This window comes from Channa argus, chromosome 16 (assembly GCF_033026475.1).
Source record: "Channa argus isolate prfri chromosome 16, Channa argus male v1.0, whole genome shotgun sequence".
NCBI classification, from domain to species: Eukaryota; Metazoa; Chordata; class Actinopteri; order Anabantiformes; family Channidae; genus Channa; species Channa argus.
In genome coordinates, this window is record NC_090212.1 from 8855048 (window position 1) to 8874342 (window position 19295).

At 40.6% G+C, this 19295-nt stretch overlaps 1 protein-coding gene across 4 annotated transcripts in view; it reads right to left on the reverse strand.

Moving 5' to 3' along the window:
* Window positions 1–19295, reverse strand: part of LOC137101146 (formin-like) — a 46165-nt gene that overhangs the window by 17741 nt on the left and 9129 nt on the right. For 3 of the 4 annotated variants that reach the window (XR_010911000.1, XM_067479137.1, XM_067479136.1), the window contains exons 4-12: window positions 16104–16224; window positions 14772–14833; window positions 12680–13371; window positions 10037–10178; window positions 5160–5247; window positions 1971–2032; window positions 1354–1442; window positions 358–487; window positions 89–235 (exon numbers count right to left, since the gene is read on the reverse strand). Coding sequence is in view for 3 of the 4 variants with exons in the window: in XM_067479137.1 (XP_067335238.1) it covers window positions 89–235; window positions 358–487; window positions 1354–1442; window positions 1971–2032; window positions 5160–5247; window positions 10037–10178; window positions 12680–13371; window positions 14772–14833; window positions 16104–16224 (1533 nt within the window). In the remaining variant the exon portion in view is untranslated. Of the gene's footprint in view, window positions 1–88; window positions 236–357; window positions 488–1353; window positions 1443–1970; window positions 2033–5159; window positions 5248–10036; window positions 10179–12679; window positions 13372–14771; window positions 14834–16103; window positions 16225–16350; window positions 18695–19295 lie in introns of those variants that run through there. The other variant, XM_067479138.1, reaches the window with a different exon arrangement.

Consider the following 19295-nt stretch of genomic DNA (forward strand, 5'->3'; position numbering starts at 1 on the left):
CTGAAAAATAAAAGACTGAGTTACTCCATGGAGTTCAACCTAACTCTCTTAAATTTATTGCCAGATTATGGTGCTTTGGTGGTCATACCCTGCTCTTGACATCCTTTAGTTTTGGAAGGATTTCCAGTCCAAAGCCATCAGCCTGTCCTCGAGTCCTATTCCCCCCATTCATATAATTCCCAAATGCCAGAACAAGACCTATCACATCCCGCAATTTTGAGCACTCTAGCAACTCCTGACACACACACACACACACACACACACACACACAAACACACACACGCTTTGGGTTAGTAAACCTTTATGTAGATTAATAGCAGTTTTGTGATGTGATGTTTGGTGAGTTGATATTCTTACTTTGCAGACATTTGAGATAATCTGCACCTTGCGACGGATGGAGGAGATGGTATCAAGAAACACTGTCCGGAAGATGATGCAGTGGGCCCGGCCTGCAAAGTCAGGAATCTGGGAGAGCTCATAGAGAAACCTGGAAAACAAAAGGGTAGGAAGAGGGAGGGAGGAGGAGATCGAGGAGAACGGGGTGTGATGTGTTATGGCAGAATTAAACAAAATGTCTAACAGGAAGAACTATTTTGGGTCCTTGGCAGGCCGCGCATCCCCACATAGGCCGGCTGAGTCAGTGTTGGTGTTCAGAGGCAGACAGGCAGCTGATAGTCATGAGCGGTGCTGCTCAGCTGGGTTTAAAAGGTCCATGGGGTCACGTGGAGAGAAAGCAATGAGCGGCACATAGAGATTGATCAAAGGTAGCTTTGGCCTGGTGCGGGACAACTTATGTAAACAGTGCTGTGTCAGAGGGGAGCGGAGCGGTAACATCCTGTGTGATTAGGCCCTGCTGATGGAGGCAGACACTGAGTGGGAATGACTAAGGCAGCGCTAGTGACAGCTCTGGTCAAACATGGAAATACGAAGGCCAGGCTAAGCGGCACCGCTGGGTCCAGGGCTCATTAACTGGCTCGGACTACTTAACCTTGACAGGAACTACTGAAGCGGTGTTCATTAATGCATATTTTACACATGCACAATGTTGTAGAAAGATAAATTAAAAATACAGACATTAACAGCAAATGATAAGCCCATGTGTAAATAATGAATCTTTCTGAAATAATAATAAATGTATAACAAATACTATGTATTATGGTTTGTTTTCTTCTACCAATAACATTTAATCTTTATAATCATATTTGTATTGCACAAATATGACCAGTGAATAGGTAAGTCAATTTTACCGAAGTAAAAATAGACTAATGCTCGAATTTTTTCACAATAATGTGTGTATTCTGTAAAAGCCTCAAAAAAAGCCTTGGTGGATAAAAAAAAAACAAAAAAACTTACTGCTCAGGTTTGTCCAGCAGTTTGACTTCATCTTCTTTTGAACTTTCATAATGTTTCATTATCTTGTCCATTTCATCGCTGGTGGCCCTCTAGCAAGAGACACAGTCCACAGTCAATATGCATACATCAACACAGCTTTTTGTTCAGTATAACAATTACATATCCTTTACATTCTTTATATAGGGTGGCTGTATCTCAGTTGGTAAGGTAGTGGCCCACAGGAACAGTGGTTCGATTCCCGGTCCCTCCTGGCTATGTGTTGAAGAGACACTGAACCCCAAGTTGCTCCCAGTGGGTCAGGTGAGCACCTTGCATGGAAGGCACCGCCATTGGTGTGTGAGTGTGAGTGTGTGTATATGTGAATCGGTGAATGAGACGCAACATTTTAAAGGATAAAGCCACTATATAAACCGCCATTTACATACAGTAGAAATCTTAATACTGGAAATGCTGCAATGCAAAATGGTAAACAATATAATAATAATAACCGCATACTTAGCTTTGTGGTCATCAAAATAATTCAGTTTAATGTATTTTTCTAAACGTGTCACATATCTTTATAGCCTTAGCCTCTTAATTGTTTTATTATGTCACATGGGTTTCTCCTCCATACTTACATTTTCATATAAAGCCTCAATTGTCTCCAAATCAACCACAGAGTTGTCCACAGTGAGAACAGCTGAAACAGCGAAGACATTTATTAGAAGTTGTTAAGGACAGCACCTTTTACTATCGTGGTTGAAGAACAAACTTTTCCTTTCTGACTAAAGACTAAAAGTTATGATGGCCTTGTAATTTTCTTTTAAGCAGTGGGTAACACAATAACAGTTTTGTGGCTAAAAGTATTTAAGAAATAGCCCTACTATGCTTAGTAGAAGTTTGAATTAAACCATAAAGCAACATTTGGCCAACTTGTGTCTATCCATTCTACATCCATACTACACATCTTTACTGAATGCCAAGACACATACCGTAGTTCACAAGATAGTTAATAATTAGATTATTATATTGAGGATATTTGTTTTATATACTTTATATAGAATATTAGCTTGAAGTGATGAAGCAGTATGGGCAGCCTGTGGAGTCTCTGGAAAAAGAAGACTAGGCGATGACCCAACCCCACCTTTGCTCTCAACAAAAGCCGATGCATTTTTGTTAACATAAAAACTAAATTGTGCATTTAATGCAGAGAAATGCATATAACAATAAAGTAAATCCCGGTTTCTGTCACAGAAGAGGGAAGAAGGTAGAGATAACTAGAGCCATCCAGTTCTCATGGATCAGCTGACAGTTCTCTGGATGGTTTACAATAAGTTGAGGTGGGCTGTGCACCACCTACTGTTTTTCAAATCCGTAACTTAATTCGACCAATAATCATTATCTTTAACTGTAATGTTTAATGGCATGTGTAAAGTTTACTGAATAAAAGCCAAGCTACTATTACTTATCACCACACAAAATTGTAATACTAAATGGTCTGCATTTACATATCACACACACACACACACACACACACACACACACACACACACACACACACACACACAGCTGCTATTCAGTTGGCTTGACCCACTTAGTTTACAAGTTAAAATGTAGCTAATATTACTTATTGGTATCTTAACATCCTGATAAACAAAAAGTACAATGTTTGCTAAATGGCACAAGTGCAGTGTGATGACAGTAAATAGTAAATGAAAATTGTGGTGGCTAACAGCTAAATGTCAGTTACATGGCATCTAGATAATATTCCGAAACAATTACTGAGACAAAACCTAGTAGACCCTTTAGCAAAATTTTATTGCTTTATGTATCTAATATTTTGTAAATCTGGCTTTATGTTTGATAGCAGATAAATTCCTACTGGGCATGAATGAGACCAGTCCTGCACAGAAATGTAAAGAGATGTTCTGCCATTCTGCCACAGATCTACTTTTTGCTGTATAAAAAAAAACTGTAAAAAGTCAGAGGACATATTTAGCCAGGTCACGTTGTTATTTCTTTAAAAATTAGTGGTTTTTGCAGTGTGTGTTTGGGATCATTGTCATGTTGATCATTGTCATTTACAGGGCATCTATGTGTCTTTCCTATCCCTTGCACTCCTGCAGCTCCATATAAGCAAACCCACTGTGTCTTGGTCAGGTCCAAACCAAACACGCTGAACCCAATATTTCACAGATGTGTCCTTGGTTTTGTAGAAAAACTACTTTTTAACAATGCAAAAACTGAGGTTTTTAGTATCAGTACCACCCTTTATCTAGCACAGGTCTTTGGCCTGCTCTTCTCAGCTAACAAGGTAACGCTTAGCATTCTGATTCACAGCTGTTCCTCTTGCACAGACGCTGTCAATGTGGTCCCAACGTGTGGATCAGGGAATGCTGGAGGTCCATTTCCTACATCTTATTAGAGTGGATTATTCAGTCCCTCAGCCATGCAGCCGTCAATCACACACCAGAGGGGGGCCTGGTTCAGTGTGCACAGGAGCACTCTGATCTGAGGGAAGCCGGATATCTCTCCACACCGACAGATCAAAGCCCGCCTGCCAACCACTTCACATCCCCTCTTTCCACTTTTCACTCATTGGCTTTGGTGTGGAAGGGCATGTGTGGAGTGTGAACATGTGTATGCCCGTGTGTGTGGTAAGATGGTGGGTGGGGGAGAGACTCCCCTTACCCTTGAACCATGGTGGCCTCCAGGTCCCCCAGTGACTCCAGTGGGTGCAGTTGACCCCTCTCTCCCTTAAGTAGAGCGCGTCTTCTCTATCCTCCTTCCTCCCGTGCTCTCCCTCACTAGTAGCTCTAATTACATTACATTTGACAACAAAAGGGAGGCAAGCAGGCGAGGCAACGGACTAGAGCCCTTGACAGTGCTTATTAAGGTGCTGTCCTTCATTGTCAAATTCAAATTGTCCATTGCACATTCAACGCCCATTAAGGTACAAGGAAGCAGCCTCACACTGGGTGTAAACCAGCCTTTTTACATACCAACTTTACGAACTGACACTCAAACAGAAAGTAAAAAACTAAACAAAATGGGTTTCCTAGTGCTTTGTGCTGTTTGGCTCATGTTTGGGGTTGGTTTTATGTGGCAGTGCAGTGTCTGCTAACTGTGGAGGGTGGTTTTGTACATACTCAGATCATTAGTGGGGTGTCAGTCCCATTAGGCTTGTGGAAACCGTCACTGGCTACAATAAACAGATCTGCTGGCCGCATGCTCAGACTAGCAGGCGGCAGGCACTCTCAGCCGCAGTCCCATGATGGGACCAATTCCTGGCCCATCTTTGCTGTCCCCAACACACATTATTATACTGTATGTTTACACACACGTACTGCCACCTCAGCACAAACACACACCTACATTTTCCACAGAGTAACCAAGCATGTAATCAATTCACGTAACTCTTTAAATGAAAGAGATGGTAATTTGAATTTAAACAGTGCTGGAGGCATTTTTAAGCATCAGGAGAGAAAAAAAATGGAAAGGCCACTTTCATTCCACTTGCACTTTGACAAATTAGGACCTTTTCCTTTCCACCGTGGTAATCGAAAAATCTTTCATGTTACACTTTAAGTACAAACTTATCCAAAAGTTCCAGAAAAACATTATTTTTCACTGAATAGCTGTTCACATAATTTGGATTCTGAATTTTATCAGGAATCATTCTGAATTTGTTAAATAAGGCTGTAAGCTGACTTTACGATTGAAGTTTCCAAACAAGAGGTCATTCCTTGAAAAAGAATAAATAGACATAGTGTGCACAAGTACCTAGCCATGCTAAACATAACACTAATATCAGAAAAAATTTTCACCTTGCTGAATATCCTTCATCTCCAGATGCAGACTTGATAAGAGAATACCAACAGCTTGTGAACGCTTCCCATCCAGGAGCTTGATAATCTAAAGAACAGAAACCAAATCAAATGTATTTATACTGTTAAAAAAATTGAAAAGCCTACAGTAAGTATGTAAGTAATAAGCTTTACACTGACTATGTATCATATGTTAAATTCATTCATACTCATATTTTTTGGGTCAACATGATAGGAATTCATTATTCTGAAGGAAACATAAATGCAGCACATTTACTAGAGTAGTGTACGATATGTTGGTTTGTAGTGTTAGGGTTTGCTAAACTGTCACACTTACTTTTTTCCTCAATTCCATTATTTAAACACTTACATTACAAATTAAGGAACAGATGGTGAATAATAAAGACTTCATTTCTGTAATGAGTTGTTGGGTAAAAATTATTTAGTCTCTTTCCCAGCTGTGGAAGCAGATGATAGACGATGAGCCAGACAGACCTGCCTGAAGCCCCACTTAGTCTTAGTAGCCTGGAAATCATCTGGATTGACCCAAACGACCAGACTAATCAACACACATTGTCATAACCCATCATTGTGATGCAAACGACTGGGAAATGCAGAGTACACACTCATAGTCTGGACACACTTTGTCAAGTTACATCAATGAGGGAGCAAAGTTAAACAGAAAAAAAACAGCTCCTGCAGTTTGCAGAAGAACATGTGTGAGATATAATCAAAAAATATCAAGTCGCAGTGAAAGTACAAAGGACAGTCCAGAAGTGCAGGGCAGAGAGAAGCAGGCTTTTATAACGAACTATAAATTCACAGCATTTTTATTCGTGCTTACACATGGTCACAATTACTTATGACCGAATTAGCCATAAAGCCAGAAAGAGTTTTGGCAAGGTAAAGCCCAACTCTTAAAATTAATGTGTCAGGGTTCTTCATTAGATATTATGGCCTTGTTGGCTACTGGACTATCCAGTGGGAGCTGAAGAGCAGAAGCCTTAGAAGTGGGTATAGCATTACAGGGCATTAGTGGGTGCCATGCTGCTTCCAGCTCCATTACCTGGATCACTGGGGATCTCCCACTCTGGGAACTTGAGGGGCTTAGTACCAGGCTTTCCCAACACCTCTAATTAACAATTTTGGACGAGCTACACTGAAAGCAGCCCAGGAAGCTTTCCCCGCGCACTGTGGCTGCAGATCTCACTAATTAGCCTAAATAGTTAAGTTAATGAGAAGAGACAACTGATTTTGGATGCTTTGTTTTAGACGCAATCAGCTTCGATGCTGATGCTGGGACAGGAAGACATCAATAGGTAACACCTCCCCCTTGTGGACAAAGAGAGAACATTTTTTCCCCGTGCAGAAGGCACTAATTGAAATTACTGTGGCCACTTAAGTAACAAAGACGTCAAAAGAAAAAAGAGAAGAAGAAAGAGAACAGGGGGATGGCCTAAAAAAATAAACTAATTAGTGAAAGGAGACATTTGGGGTGTCAGTGCTTTGAGCTGAAGCAGGTGGCTGTTGTTAGGCAAGGTGGGCAGGGTGATGCAGGTTCAGAGCTAAGCAGATAGTTTACACAGTCTCAGCTGAGCATCCAGCTTAATCTGTGGTGACTGTCTGTCTGACTGTCTGTCTGGAAGAATGCAGGCAGATTTTACAATAACAAATGGATCAAGACTTCCCATCAGTAATACATTCAACATCCCCAGTCTCACAAAGCGGTGTTACTCTTACACCCACTCTTGCACGTCATAGCCTGGGCTTCAAATATGTCTTTAATAAACGCAGTATGATTGCTCATAAGTCATTCCCATAAACTTCTTCAAGCTTCTGTTTGTTTAACACATTTTGGTATGTGCAAACTTGATACATGTTTGACAAATGTTAGTAGAAGAATGTGCTGATTTTTGTTCAATAATATGCATTTAAGCATACATTCAAGGACAACAGAACATTTAGCTTGATTGATTACTTCACTGTCTCTCTCCCTGCTCACCCCTCAAGCAAGAATGCAGCGACATGCCAATACACTACCCTCCTATAGGTTCCCCCTATTCACTGCCTACTCTAGCCAGTAAAGTAAAGCCAAATGCCTGCAATTACACCCCTTGTTGAGTCCGATGCGGTCTGTTCTGTTCTGCTGGGGCAGGAGAGCTCTCTTCTATGTCATCTCCTCTTCTTTGATATGTTAATCAGCAACAAAGGAATTGCTCCAGAGTAAACAAGAGCTTTGATTTTACTATGGCACACATGATAAAGATTAACTTACTCATGTAGGCATCGCTTCCATCCCGAGTTTACTTTTTCTGTATGGAGTTGTTGGAAAGTGGGGAAGTGGCTCATATGCATAATGTACACACGCATTCCATTCTCTCCCACTCATCTCCTCTCACCACACAAAGCCCCTGGGTGTGTTAGCGTGATCTGGCAACACTTTCTGAGCAAGTGCATAATCGTTCGTAAGGACATGCTGTCATCACACACACAGAGAAATACACAAACACACATAGAAACAGGTATTGGTAGTCACGTATTCTGCACCAAACCGTTGGCCTAGGCAAACATTTAGGAAGTTATAATGGTGGCTGTAATGTCAAGTGATGTAAGAGCAGATCTCAAGTGACTGACCTCTTGGATTGTTGGCAAACATATCCAATTTAAAAAAAACAAAACATTTTACCCATATCTGCCAAAAAAGCATTTTGTCATTACAAAAACTTGACCCTTTTCTAAGGTAATTGTATTTGTTTTAGCACTATATAAAAAGCATTCCATCCATTCATCCATCCATTACCTGCAATCGCTTATCCTGTTCTGGGTGGCGGGGGGGCTGGAACCAGCTGTCATTGGGAAGGAGGCAGGGTAAACCCTGGACAGGTTACCACACAGGGGCATACACAGACAGACAACCATTCACACTCGCATTTACATCTAGGGCCAATTTAGAGTCCAAAAAGCATTCCATAGTAGCACTTTATTCAAACAGAAGTGAATAAAAGTACTCTATTATGATTGGTTTTATTTTTTAGCAACTGTACAAATATAGGTCAAATTATTGGATTGTCAGAAGTAGTAGCAAAAAGAAAAGCAGACTGGAGCAGTTTGGAAAGTCTCCTTCTGGAATACTATGATAAGCACATATGCAGCTGCTTAATGACAAGAACAGTTAAAAATGATCGCAAACAAAATCTATAAATGAAAAAGAAGGTGAAATGTCAAAGACATGTGTCAATGCTAAAGCTCAGCAGAAAGCAGTAGCTCTCATAGATCAAGTCTTACGCTATGGTTAGTTTGAGAATCCAAAGGTACATTCTAACTTTACCTTTCAGTTAACACCAACATTTTTACTTTAGGTAAATGTGGGCCTGGATCTGTGACTCTATGCCTGAGAGACCCACTACACATCCTCTCCACATTCACCATCCCTGTCACATATGTGCATTATCTTTATTTCCAATTAAATCATCATTTAACAAATCAAGATTCATGTCTTCTGAACTCTGTAGTGACACGTCCCTAATCCCACTTTTATTTCTCTCCCACTCCTTGTCTTCTTTCTCTCCTTCCTCTTTCTTTCCCCAGCCATTAACCAGCTGAACTTCTTGGAAGCCATCACCAGCTGGTGATTCACATGATTTCTCTTTCAAATAATTTATCTCCCTTTAACTTAGTATAAACTCTCAGGGCTAAAAAATTGTTAAGTAAACAAGTTTCTTATATTTTGACGGCATTTCTAAGGGGCTGGACTTCTAAGCAGGCTGAAAACAATCATGCCTTCACATACTCACTATCTCTCTTTAAATGTAAATTTAGACTCTGACCGGACATAAAACACTGACTTTTATATTAAACTTAAAACTTCTGTACTGTGGACACAATTTCTAAATATAGCTATCACAGTAATTTTCAAAAATGCTATGTTGGACAGAGTTTTTAAAATATGAATATGTTTCAACAGTGTTTCCATTATTGGGGACAAACATCTTCTCTGCTGATGTAAGCCTAGACAGGAGAAGGTTGGCAGGATGTCTGGATGTGGCTGTCTGACTTGGATCAAATGTTGGACAGTTTGCTGCTTTAGAGTGACCAGACTGAACAGAGAGATCTAAGGATGAAAATGAACCACCGCCACACACACCAACACATACACTTTAGCTCTCTGGAGCTAAGTGGAGCCTCAGCAAATTGATCAGAATAGGGAATGTGTATGGATTTAGAGGGAACAGTCTAGGGCAGTGGCAGATTTTTAACTGCTTGGACGCCACAGCGAGCAGCACAAGGCTCCCAGGATGCTGACACAGTGCTGGCTGCAGCAGAATGTGCAGAGTTGCAGCATTTGACATGACATCAACGAGCATGTCTTTGATGGACGGGAGCAATAGATCAATCACACAAAAAGCAAATCTTTGCCTATTTGTTTGCTCTTGAGCATAAACTTCAGGAGATGCCAAAGAGAAAAAAACAAAAACAAATAAACTGAATTTGGATTACCCCTAGGTTACAGTCACGCAGCAATAAGGTAGCTTTTCTATAGGAAAAAAAAAGGGAGCCATAAACACAGACAGTACAAAACTAAAGTCTGAGCAATTTCAAGTGCAGACAATACTCTGATGAACACTGAAATCCATTTCTTCACCACTTCAACTTTTGTTATTCTTTCTTTGATTTAAGTGAACACAACAGCAGACAAAAAGCCTTTTTCTAACAGAGCCAAACAAGAAAGACTAATATTCTGAGGTGGAAGCAGCAAAAGATATAATGTATATGAAAAAAAGAAAAAAAGAAATACTCTTTCCAACAGCACTTGATGTCAAATAAAAGAAGGTAGGGAATAATGCAAGCTGAAGAGTGAGACTGGACAGTGAATCTACCTTCTTTGCTTTGGCTTTCTTCTCGTAGGTTTCCAACAGGGGCTTCTTTTTCGGTTGTATGGTGGCCTTAGAGAAAAGATCCTCAAACTCATTGGTGTTGATAATGTTTGGTTCCTCCAGAGAACCCCACAGTGTGTTGTTGCTAGAAAAAATAGAAGACTTTACTTTTACTTTTACTTTACTTTTGCTTTGCATTTTCTGATTTTAGCATAAATCAGTGCATCATAACTGAGGTTATGGGGGCAAATATTTGAACACAGTAGCACTGGGACGCAAGAAAAAAATAGTTACTTGAGCTGAACAAATTGTGTGTTCTATTTAGGGAAGCTTTTTTGATGTTTATTCATTCTGCCCACTGTTTTCAATTTTCCATTCCGTTCTCTGACAAAACCTTGGCAAGTATGGATCCAATCTCAACTTTTAAAAGCATTGTTTATGATCAAGGTGATAAAAATAACAAACTGTTTTAAACAAGCCTGTTTCTGTAATAAAGGGTCATTTCCAGCAAACGGATAAGAATACAGGAGGTGATGCTGGTTTTCAGAAGTTGCTGAGTAACATAGAAAAAAAAAACAAATGGAGAATATGAACAAGAGGCACTTAAAGTTGAGAAAAATGTTCAGCTGTTACAAACAACTACTTTTCTTGACTTGAACTCTACGTATGTTTCTCAACATTTTATCCCATACGCAGTTAATCAGGTAAACATTCACAGCCTAATGAGCAAACCTACGAACAAATGCCCATATGCAAAAGAAAGATTTTGGAGTTACCAAAAATTCACTACACATGCCCAATTACTGGTCTCATATTATCCTTTCACCAAATGTACTTGCTGATAATTTAATGACTTAACTAAGTCAAGTCCAGCCTGTAATGAGAAAAAGAACCTTGACATAGCATACTAACACATATGCTGGCATTCCTATCATGGCTCAAATACCAAACCAATCAACTGCATTGCCAGTAATTCATTTAGGTTTAAGTAAGGCCTCCTGTTGCAGTGGTGAGAGTATTTATCTGCAGCAGCCAAGAGTCTTTCTGTTGAGAAGATAATGATCCATTTCCAAAATCCTCCCTTGATTTTTCACTCCCTTGTGAGAGATAGAGGAAAATAAGTCCAACAAACAGCCTCTGGCACTCAAACCAACTAGGCTGGAAACGAGATTGGAAAATAAAATTACAACCAAACCCTAATAAATATTTTAAAGCCAGATGACTTTCTAGTTGAGCAGATATCCATAACTGAATATGAATCCCTCTTAGAGACGTTCCCTTTTCTTTATGCAGTTTCCCATAAAACCCAGTCATGTACACTGCCAACCATACTTTGTGTTTCCGCTTACATTTAAGATACTTGCCATCATTTCAAACATTACACTGCTCTCCCTCATAACTCAGAACCTCACACCATTAACAGAGATCACACAGCTGATCCAGCTATAGTTAAACATCTGACCCATTTAATGCCCCTTAACTCTCCCCTTTACAGTTAAATTTATAGCTGATTCAAAACTGCTGTAGTGTGCAGTCAGGTCTCCAGTGCCAGCCACGGCCAGAGAGTGCGAAGTACAACTCAGCTTCCCCAACTAATCCAGCCATGGAAATAAGAGTCTATAAAGCTGTAAGCCAGGCACTCATCGGCAAATAGCCATAGCTACTGTAAATGGCCTAGAAAATCCACTTACAATGACAGAGTATCTGAATAGAACCTTTAAATGAGGGAGTGTGGTGCAGCAAATATATTGCAGATATCTCATTCCAATACAGCAGGTTTCCATAAATTCCACTTTGACAAGGTTTTTATTATTGAGGTCATAGTGGGCGTATGAGTTATCCTGGAGCGCATTATATGAAGAGGTTGTTCTATTGTTTTGGGTTAGTTTTAGGAGTTCATACAGGGCCAACCTAAAAGGTTTAGAATGAACGTCAACTTAAAAACTGAATAGTAGGATTCATGGCAGAGCTGCTATATTGGATTGTATTAGATTGTACAGCTGTACCTAACTAAGTAACCAGTGAGTATATTCCCTAATATAGCCATACCAATATTGAATTTCTGAAACTGATAAATATATTTAAAACTATACTAGCTGATAGTTCATGCTATTAAAATTACTATCTTGATATAAATCCCAAGTTTTTTTTCTAAACAAGAAACATCACTAGGGGGAATTTGGCAGCTGAAAAATGACTACATCTTAAAGGATAAATCAAGTTTTTAACAACTTGGACTCACAGTACTTTAGTAGTTTTGGCTATCATTTCAATCAGTTATAATAACACATCTGGGAACATGGACACGTTAACACAACAGAGTCTGACAGGGCTAATAAACCCGAGTAGTCATACAATCAGACAGGTTGCAAATAAGCCAACAGTTTAGTCAGATTTTCTTAACCATCTTCTTTGAAGGTTAGAATTCCCCCAAATGTCTTTAATAAACCCTTATTACAGAGAAAACGTGTCCTTGCACAAAGTTGGAAAAGGAAGTAGTTTTGGTCAGACAAACAGCTTGAGCATGATTTTGCTCTCCAACTTCAGATGCGTTTCATTATTACGTTTCTTGGCCATTTCCACAAATCTATAAATCTTTGTTGTAATCAGTCTTACAGTGTGAGGTTTAATAAATGATATACATACTTATTGTCCTGTATCTGTATCCTGTTCCAGTACAGAGGCTTCATGGGACAGGCTGGCTCAATGGCAGGCTTCCTTGGGGCCTTGTCCAATTTCTGGCCAAAACCAAAGCCTCCCATAGGTGGGGGAGGTGGTGGGCCAGAGCCTGGAGGAGGAGGTGGAGGAGGTGGCCCACCTCCAGGTAGGCCAGGAGGGGGAGGGGGAGGTGGTGGGGGTGGCGGGCCACCTCCAGGGATCAGAGGTGGTGGAGGTGGAGGTGGTGCACCAACGCAGCCAGGCAACGGGGGAGGAGGAGGGGGTGGTGGTGGTGGCGGTCCCAGAAGACCAGGTAGTGGAGGAGGAGGTGGTGGGGGTGGTCCACAAGGCCCTGGAGATTCTTCACTTTTTAGATTCAGTCCAATAGAGTCTAAGTTGAGTTTTTTCGGTATATTCTGGCCGGGGCTTTGAGCCAGCCCACAGCCGTTGCCTTCTGCTGTTTTGATGAAGGTTTCCCTATCGGTCTGGACGCTCACAGTGCGGCTGGTCTTGGGTAGTGGATCATCTGCAGTGGATACAGCAGCATGGCGAACCTCAGCACACCCCTGACCTGCATTATATGACCTGTTGCTTTGCAACTTAGCAATGGTTTCTTCTAACTTAGACACTGACACAGCATGCTCCCCTCGCAGTTGGAAGATTCGAAGCTCAAAGTCAGCCTGCAGGGAGCAAGAGCAGCATAGCACAAACAAAATAAACTCAGACTATGAGAAAAAACATTACGCAGAAAAAACATTACGCAAATGTCATTTCTTGAATGGACTCTGATGAAACTTTATAACGGTTCTTCAATGGGGCCTACATGAACGTGATTCTATGGTTGAAAAATAATCACATTAATTGTTTTCAGCTTTGTTTTGACCTCATTCCAATCTAACTTTTCTTTACTCTGTGATTAATAGCTGACTCCCACAGTGAAAATCTAGTAACTGTAGTTTTTACATCATACAGACATTTCAAACAATAAAGAACAATTCAACCAAAGCAAAGCATTGATTTGAGACAGAATGAATTGGGTTTTGAAATAAATCTTACACATGTTCCTTATTAAGTGGTCAGTTTAGAAATAGCATTAAGCACGTTTCCAGTCTTTCTTGTGGGCTAATTTTGGTACATGTTTCTCAGTGTCACCATCAGTCTTTTTAAAAGTTGATGTTAAATTAAAGGCTTTAAACAGACAGGCTGAGAAACCAATTCTGAGGTCAGACTTTTTGAGGAAATGGTCTATGAAGCAATTTATGAGTGGTACATGCTGTTTAAAATGGTCAGTGTTCCCCTTGATTTTCCAAGGTTTTACAATAAAAAAGGCCGCAGTCAAAAAACACCTGTGGTACATTGTTCCAAACCTCTTTGATAAATGAAACACTGACACATTTAAAATTGATTTAAAATGATTGTAGACATGTCCATCACAGAACCAGTTGTGTAGCAAGGTTTATATACTTGGAAGCTGTGAGATCAATGCAGTACACTAGTTGCTGAGTCAGAACTTCACAATGATAGGCCACTTTAAATCTTGCTTTTGTTTTCAGTAGAGTTGTATATTTTATATAAACAAAAATGTTGCGTGTAAATTTCTGCATCATGCAGACAAACAGCAGAGAAAGTCTTAGGTTTGTAAAGATGATCTACAGTAAAAGTACAGTTAGAGGAAACCACTAACTTAATATTAATGTAATGTGCAGGTTGATAGACAATTTAAATTTTAAAGCTTTTTATTCAGCATACTGGCCAACTTCAAAACCTATGGCATCTCAAAGCTTCTAGCGCTGCAAATAAACCACCTGGAAGAGGTTGATCCAGTTCGGCTGCTAAACATTTCATGGTTATTTAGTGCCATCTTGTGTTTAGGAGAGTCAGCTGCTGGTACGAATTAAATATTCCACAGGGGCCATTTAAATGTAGACATACGCCATACACCCTGTTTATTGTTACAAGTAGCACAGCTAAAATGTTCTTCAGTTATTGTGCCTCCTCGCCTCACCTGCTTTAGTTTGAGTGCCCTAACCCAATTTTCTCAATTTGTAAACATTTCTGTTCAGTGCACATGATAACTTACATGCATCCTTTCCAGCTCTTCCTTGCACTCCCTCTTGAGCTGCAAGAGGGCAGCCTGGTGCTCTGAAAGAAGGACAGTGGCATGAGAACACAATCTCATTTTGCAGACACTTTTGACTAATTGAAAAAGCAACCTGAATGTAACCTAAATTTAAAATCACAGCTCATTTATGGTCTTTTTTGGAACTTATAGTGTAAAACATTACATATCGATATATTAAAATAATATAAAGCTGATCTGTAAAATGAGAAACGTCTCAGCTGATGTGCTGTTGTCATTAGTGGTAAAATTCTCAAGATGGGTGGGTCACTTTCACTGTAAAAGATACTCATTTACAACCCAACCAACCAGTTTAAATGTTCTTCTGCCTAAAGTAAAACCCAAAACAAAATAGTTCCTGTTGGTAAAAGTAAAATAAGGCATGTTAAACATGTTAAATGTATTTTGGAGAAGACATTTCCTTTTAGGATTAACACTAAAAATCAAGATCACACACAGAAGATGATCCTGTTTGGGAATTATATCCTAGGAATGAGAATCTATAATCCCACATTTGCTTGTAATGAATGTCTTTGTGCTGTACAGTCGTAATGATTAATCCAAGTCAATCATAAGCTGCCCTTGCACAACTTCAGCATAGTAACAATGTATTGGATTTTATCAGTACTATAATGTAGGGTCATAAATATCTAAATAATTAAAAAACAAAAGTTTGAAAGATATGTTTATGATTTGCATGATAATGTGTTAGTTTATCTACATGGCTCAGAGTCTGGACTTTGGTACTGGCTTTCAAATTCCACACTGTTCTCTTAGGCAGAAGCAAAGCGCAGTGTTGGAGCCGTAGTCACCAGAATATTCCACACTTGCTAGTTTTAATCCATTTTTGGGGATAAAGCTGCACCACACAGGATATCTAACAGCCATCATGCTGCTCTTGCAACACAGTTTTACTGTCCAGAACATGAATTGGAAGCCTTTCATGCTGTAACTGAATCAACCATTGGACATCCACGTCTGCTTTTAACCTATTTGTGAGTCAGTACACCTTTAGAGTAGAAGACAGACCAACATGCATCCAGCGTGTATTATTTTATTTTAAATTTTTATACCCCACTATAATACCTACATGTTAACCCCCTGGTGGCGCAAAAACCACAAAAACAGCAGCATTTACAGGTGTGTCTCTCGTCACTGTGTTTACAAACGGTGTCCCACACCATGCTGCTGATATTCATCTAGTGTGAATTAGTTATTTCTGAGGTTAAGATTAAAGTGTAAGTGCTAAAGGGAAAATTTCCAAGAAAATAGGAAATGGTCTTAAGTTCTTACCTGCCTCCGTGTACTTGAGCCCCACCTTCTCTTCCTCATCTTTAGGTTTGGGTGGGGGCCACACAGCCTGCAGACGCCCTGGAGTCCGGTCCTCACTGTCTGCTGGTGATGTGACCTCTGTCTGTGGAAAGAAATCACATGAAAAATTTTAGCATATTCTGATTTAGAGCTGAAGTTTATCTTATGTCCTTGTAGTTAATACAAAGCAGTAACGTCCGTGACTTAAATTGATAGTGGGATTACATACATTGGGCTCCGTGGGACTTTTTACATCTTTGCCAGGAGACTTGGAGGCTCTTTCAAAAATTGACTTCAAATTTTCCTTGTCATTTTTTATTTTCTTTTTTACCATCTCCAGATCCACATCCTCTATTTTTTCTTTTTTAAAACTCTTGGCCCCAAAAACGGTCTTGAAAGTTTCATAGGCCAATTCTGAGGTTTTCTTTCTTTCAAGTGTGGATATAGGAGTTTCTGGGCTTGGAGTTGTCTCTCCGGTAATGTCTCTGTTTTCAGACTCTTTCTTGTTGTTTTGTGTATCAGCATCCTGTCCATCATCTGACTTTATAACCTCCGCTTCATTTTCTAAATTAAGCAGCTGACTGAGCTTTCCTATTACATTGCTTTTAGTTTCCACAATGGCTTTAGGCTCTGTATGTTTTTTGCCTGGAGTGGCTGTCTTTTGCTCAGGAAAGAGCTTGGCTTTGTTCACTGTCTTCTTTAGGCTGAGCAAAGCCAGGTCAGCATCCTTCTCTCTCTGCTTGATCTCTGACACAGTCTCCCTTTCTTCACCCACTGCTCCTTTCTTCAACACCCGTAAACCACTGAAGAGAGCGGGCATCTGGAAGGAAGAGGGCGAAGAGTGTGCTGTGTCCCTCGATGGGGATGAGGAAGAGGAGGTGGTTACAGATGATGCTGGAGGTGGTGTTATTGTATCAGGTTTTTTTGAAGCAGTTGTGCACTGTGGAGGACTGACGCATGGCTGAATGATACCTGAGGGCTTCTTAGGTGCATGTAATGGTGACAATGGTTTCTTAAAACCTGCAGAGTCTGACTCCTCCTTTGGAGTGGAAGATGTCTGGACTGACACTTTAGGAGTCTTGGGGCTGGAGGGAACAGATGAGGACAAGGACACCTGACTGGACTGAAGTTCCTCACTCCCCTCCTCGGCCCTTTGCCCATGTGTCTCCTGCTTTTGTGTGTTCTCTAAGTCCACTACCTGCTTCACTAGAGACGCTGTGGTAGACTTATAATCACATGCAGAGATAATGGAGGGAACAGGCTGAGAACAATCTATGCCAGCATACTCATCACTCTCATCTGTGGCTACATTTTTACTGCTACTGTATCCTCCATCCAATGATTCTGCAACCACAGATGATGTGCTGATGCTCCCCTTCAGAGTGCTGCCATCTCCTGGTTTAATAACTGAAGACACCACAACTTTCTCAGATCTAGCTCTGCTTAAAAATCTGCTTGAATATAGAATTGCTTCTATGCGGGATTTCTCTGTAAATTTGTGTGTTCTAAACACAGGCACTTTGTACTCTGCCGCTTTTTCTGTGTCATCTCTTAGCTCGCCTGCATCATCACGCTCCATCATATTGTTGTCCTCCTCAGGTAAGATGGGCTTCCTGTCCTTGGTGAGCTTCTCAGATAGACTTGCGCTGCTGTGAGAAGCTTCCTCATCCTCTGTGTCACTGCATGTTTCCACCTTTGTGACCTGGACCACCTGTGAGTCAACTGAGTCTCCAGCTGCTGCTTTAGGTAGTTCTCCATTATCATTGAAAGTTTCCTGCAATTCAACACTAGCTTGACCATCTTCAGGAAGAGTATTCTCGCCATCTGGCAGGCCCTTGAAAGACGTGAGCACAGCAGGCTCTACATCTGAAGAGGCAGACCGATCCTGGGTGAAGAAATTGCTGAAGATAGGCTTCTTCCCCAGTTCATTTAATCCAAAACCTGCACAGTCCATTTTCCTTCAAAGACCCAACACCAAAAAGAGCAAAACAAAATACGTAGAAGTTTGAAAATGTCAGAAAAGGATCATCCTCCCACCTCCTGTTATCCAAACTGCTCTTTTTCCACCTCCACTGTTGGTTGGGTACAAAAGGCCCTTGTGTGGAAAAATCTCCCTAGCTCCTGTTACCTTCTCGAAGATTGTAACAACACTAATCTGTAATCTTGTTTTGTAACACATAAACAGATCAAATAATAGTCTTTTGATAAAGTCACTTAGAGAATACTACTGACTGTACTATATATTTTCAGCAGCATAGTTCAGTTTCCTCCATAAGATTCCCATGACTCCGAAGGTGAGGTTGAATTGTTCAGTGGCTGGAAACATATCCTGATGTAATCTGGGAGAGAAGGAGAGCAGAGTTCACCTGCCTGTCACGAATGCATTTCCAACTGGTCTGACAAGTTGTGAGGCATTATCGATAAAGTTGTTGTTTTTTCCTCTGTCCATGTCTTCTATTTAGCTTCTGTTTTGAAGCTAACTAGGTCTCTCTCAGTATACAGGAAAGCCCAGTAAGCTGTTGTGTGAGAGTAAAAGCTGACGTTTGGATATGGCTCACTGGTCTACACAGTCTGGGGACGCCTCCCTTCAGGTCCCTCCCTTGATGGGAGGGGACCTGCAGAGCCCAGGTGTCCGATTACGTCTGCTCACTTCCGTAAAAAGGCTGCCGAAGTAAGAGTACACACACAGGAGGAGTGAGTCTGTGGTCAGGTGGAGAACTACAAAAGCAGCATTGCATTATTAAATAGTGAGCTAATACAGAGCTATTGTGCTAAAATGCTAAATGCGTGATTAACACCAGATAGTCAGGTTCTGGCTCAGTTGTAGAGCATGGGGTTGGGATGGAGAAGGCCGCGGGTTAGAATCCCACACCACCAGGTGTGCCCCCCCCAGTCACCAAGGGCAACCTTGGTTCCCATCCTGACCCCACTTTAACAACATGATAATTGATGATGGTGACAGTGAAGCTAATGCCAAAGCCATGTATTCATTTCTGTAGTGCATGGCTTTAATACTGGTATGCTGGCCAGTTATTGTTTCCTCAGAACAAAAATGCATGGCTTGTGCTGGCACAGTACACAAACCTGCCTTAAACCACACCCATGTAATCATCCTCATCAAGTCCTTTACCAGAAAGTATGCAAAACATAATAATTAGAAATAGCTTTTCACAT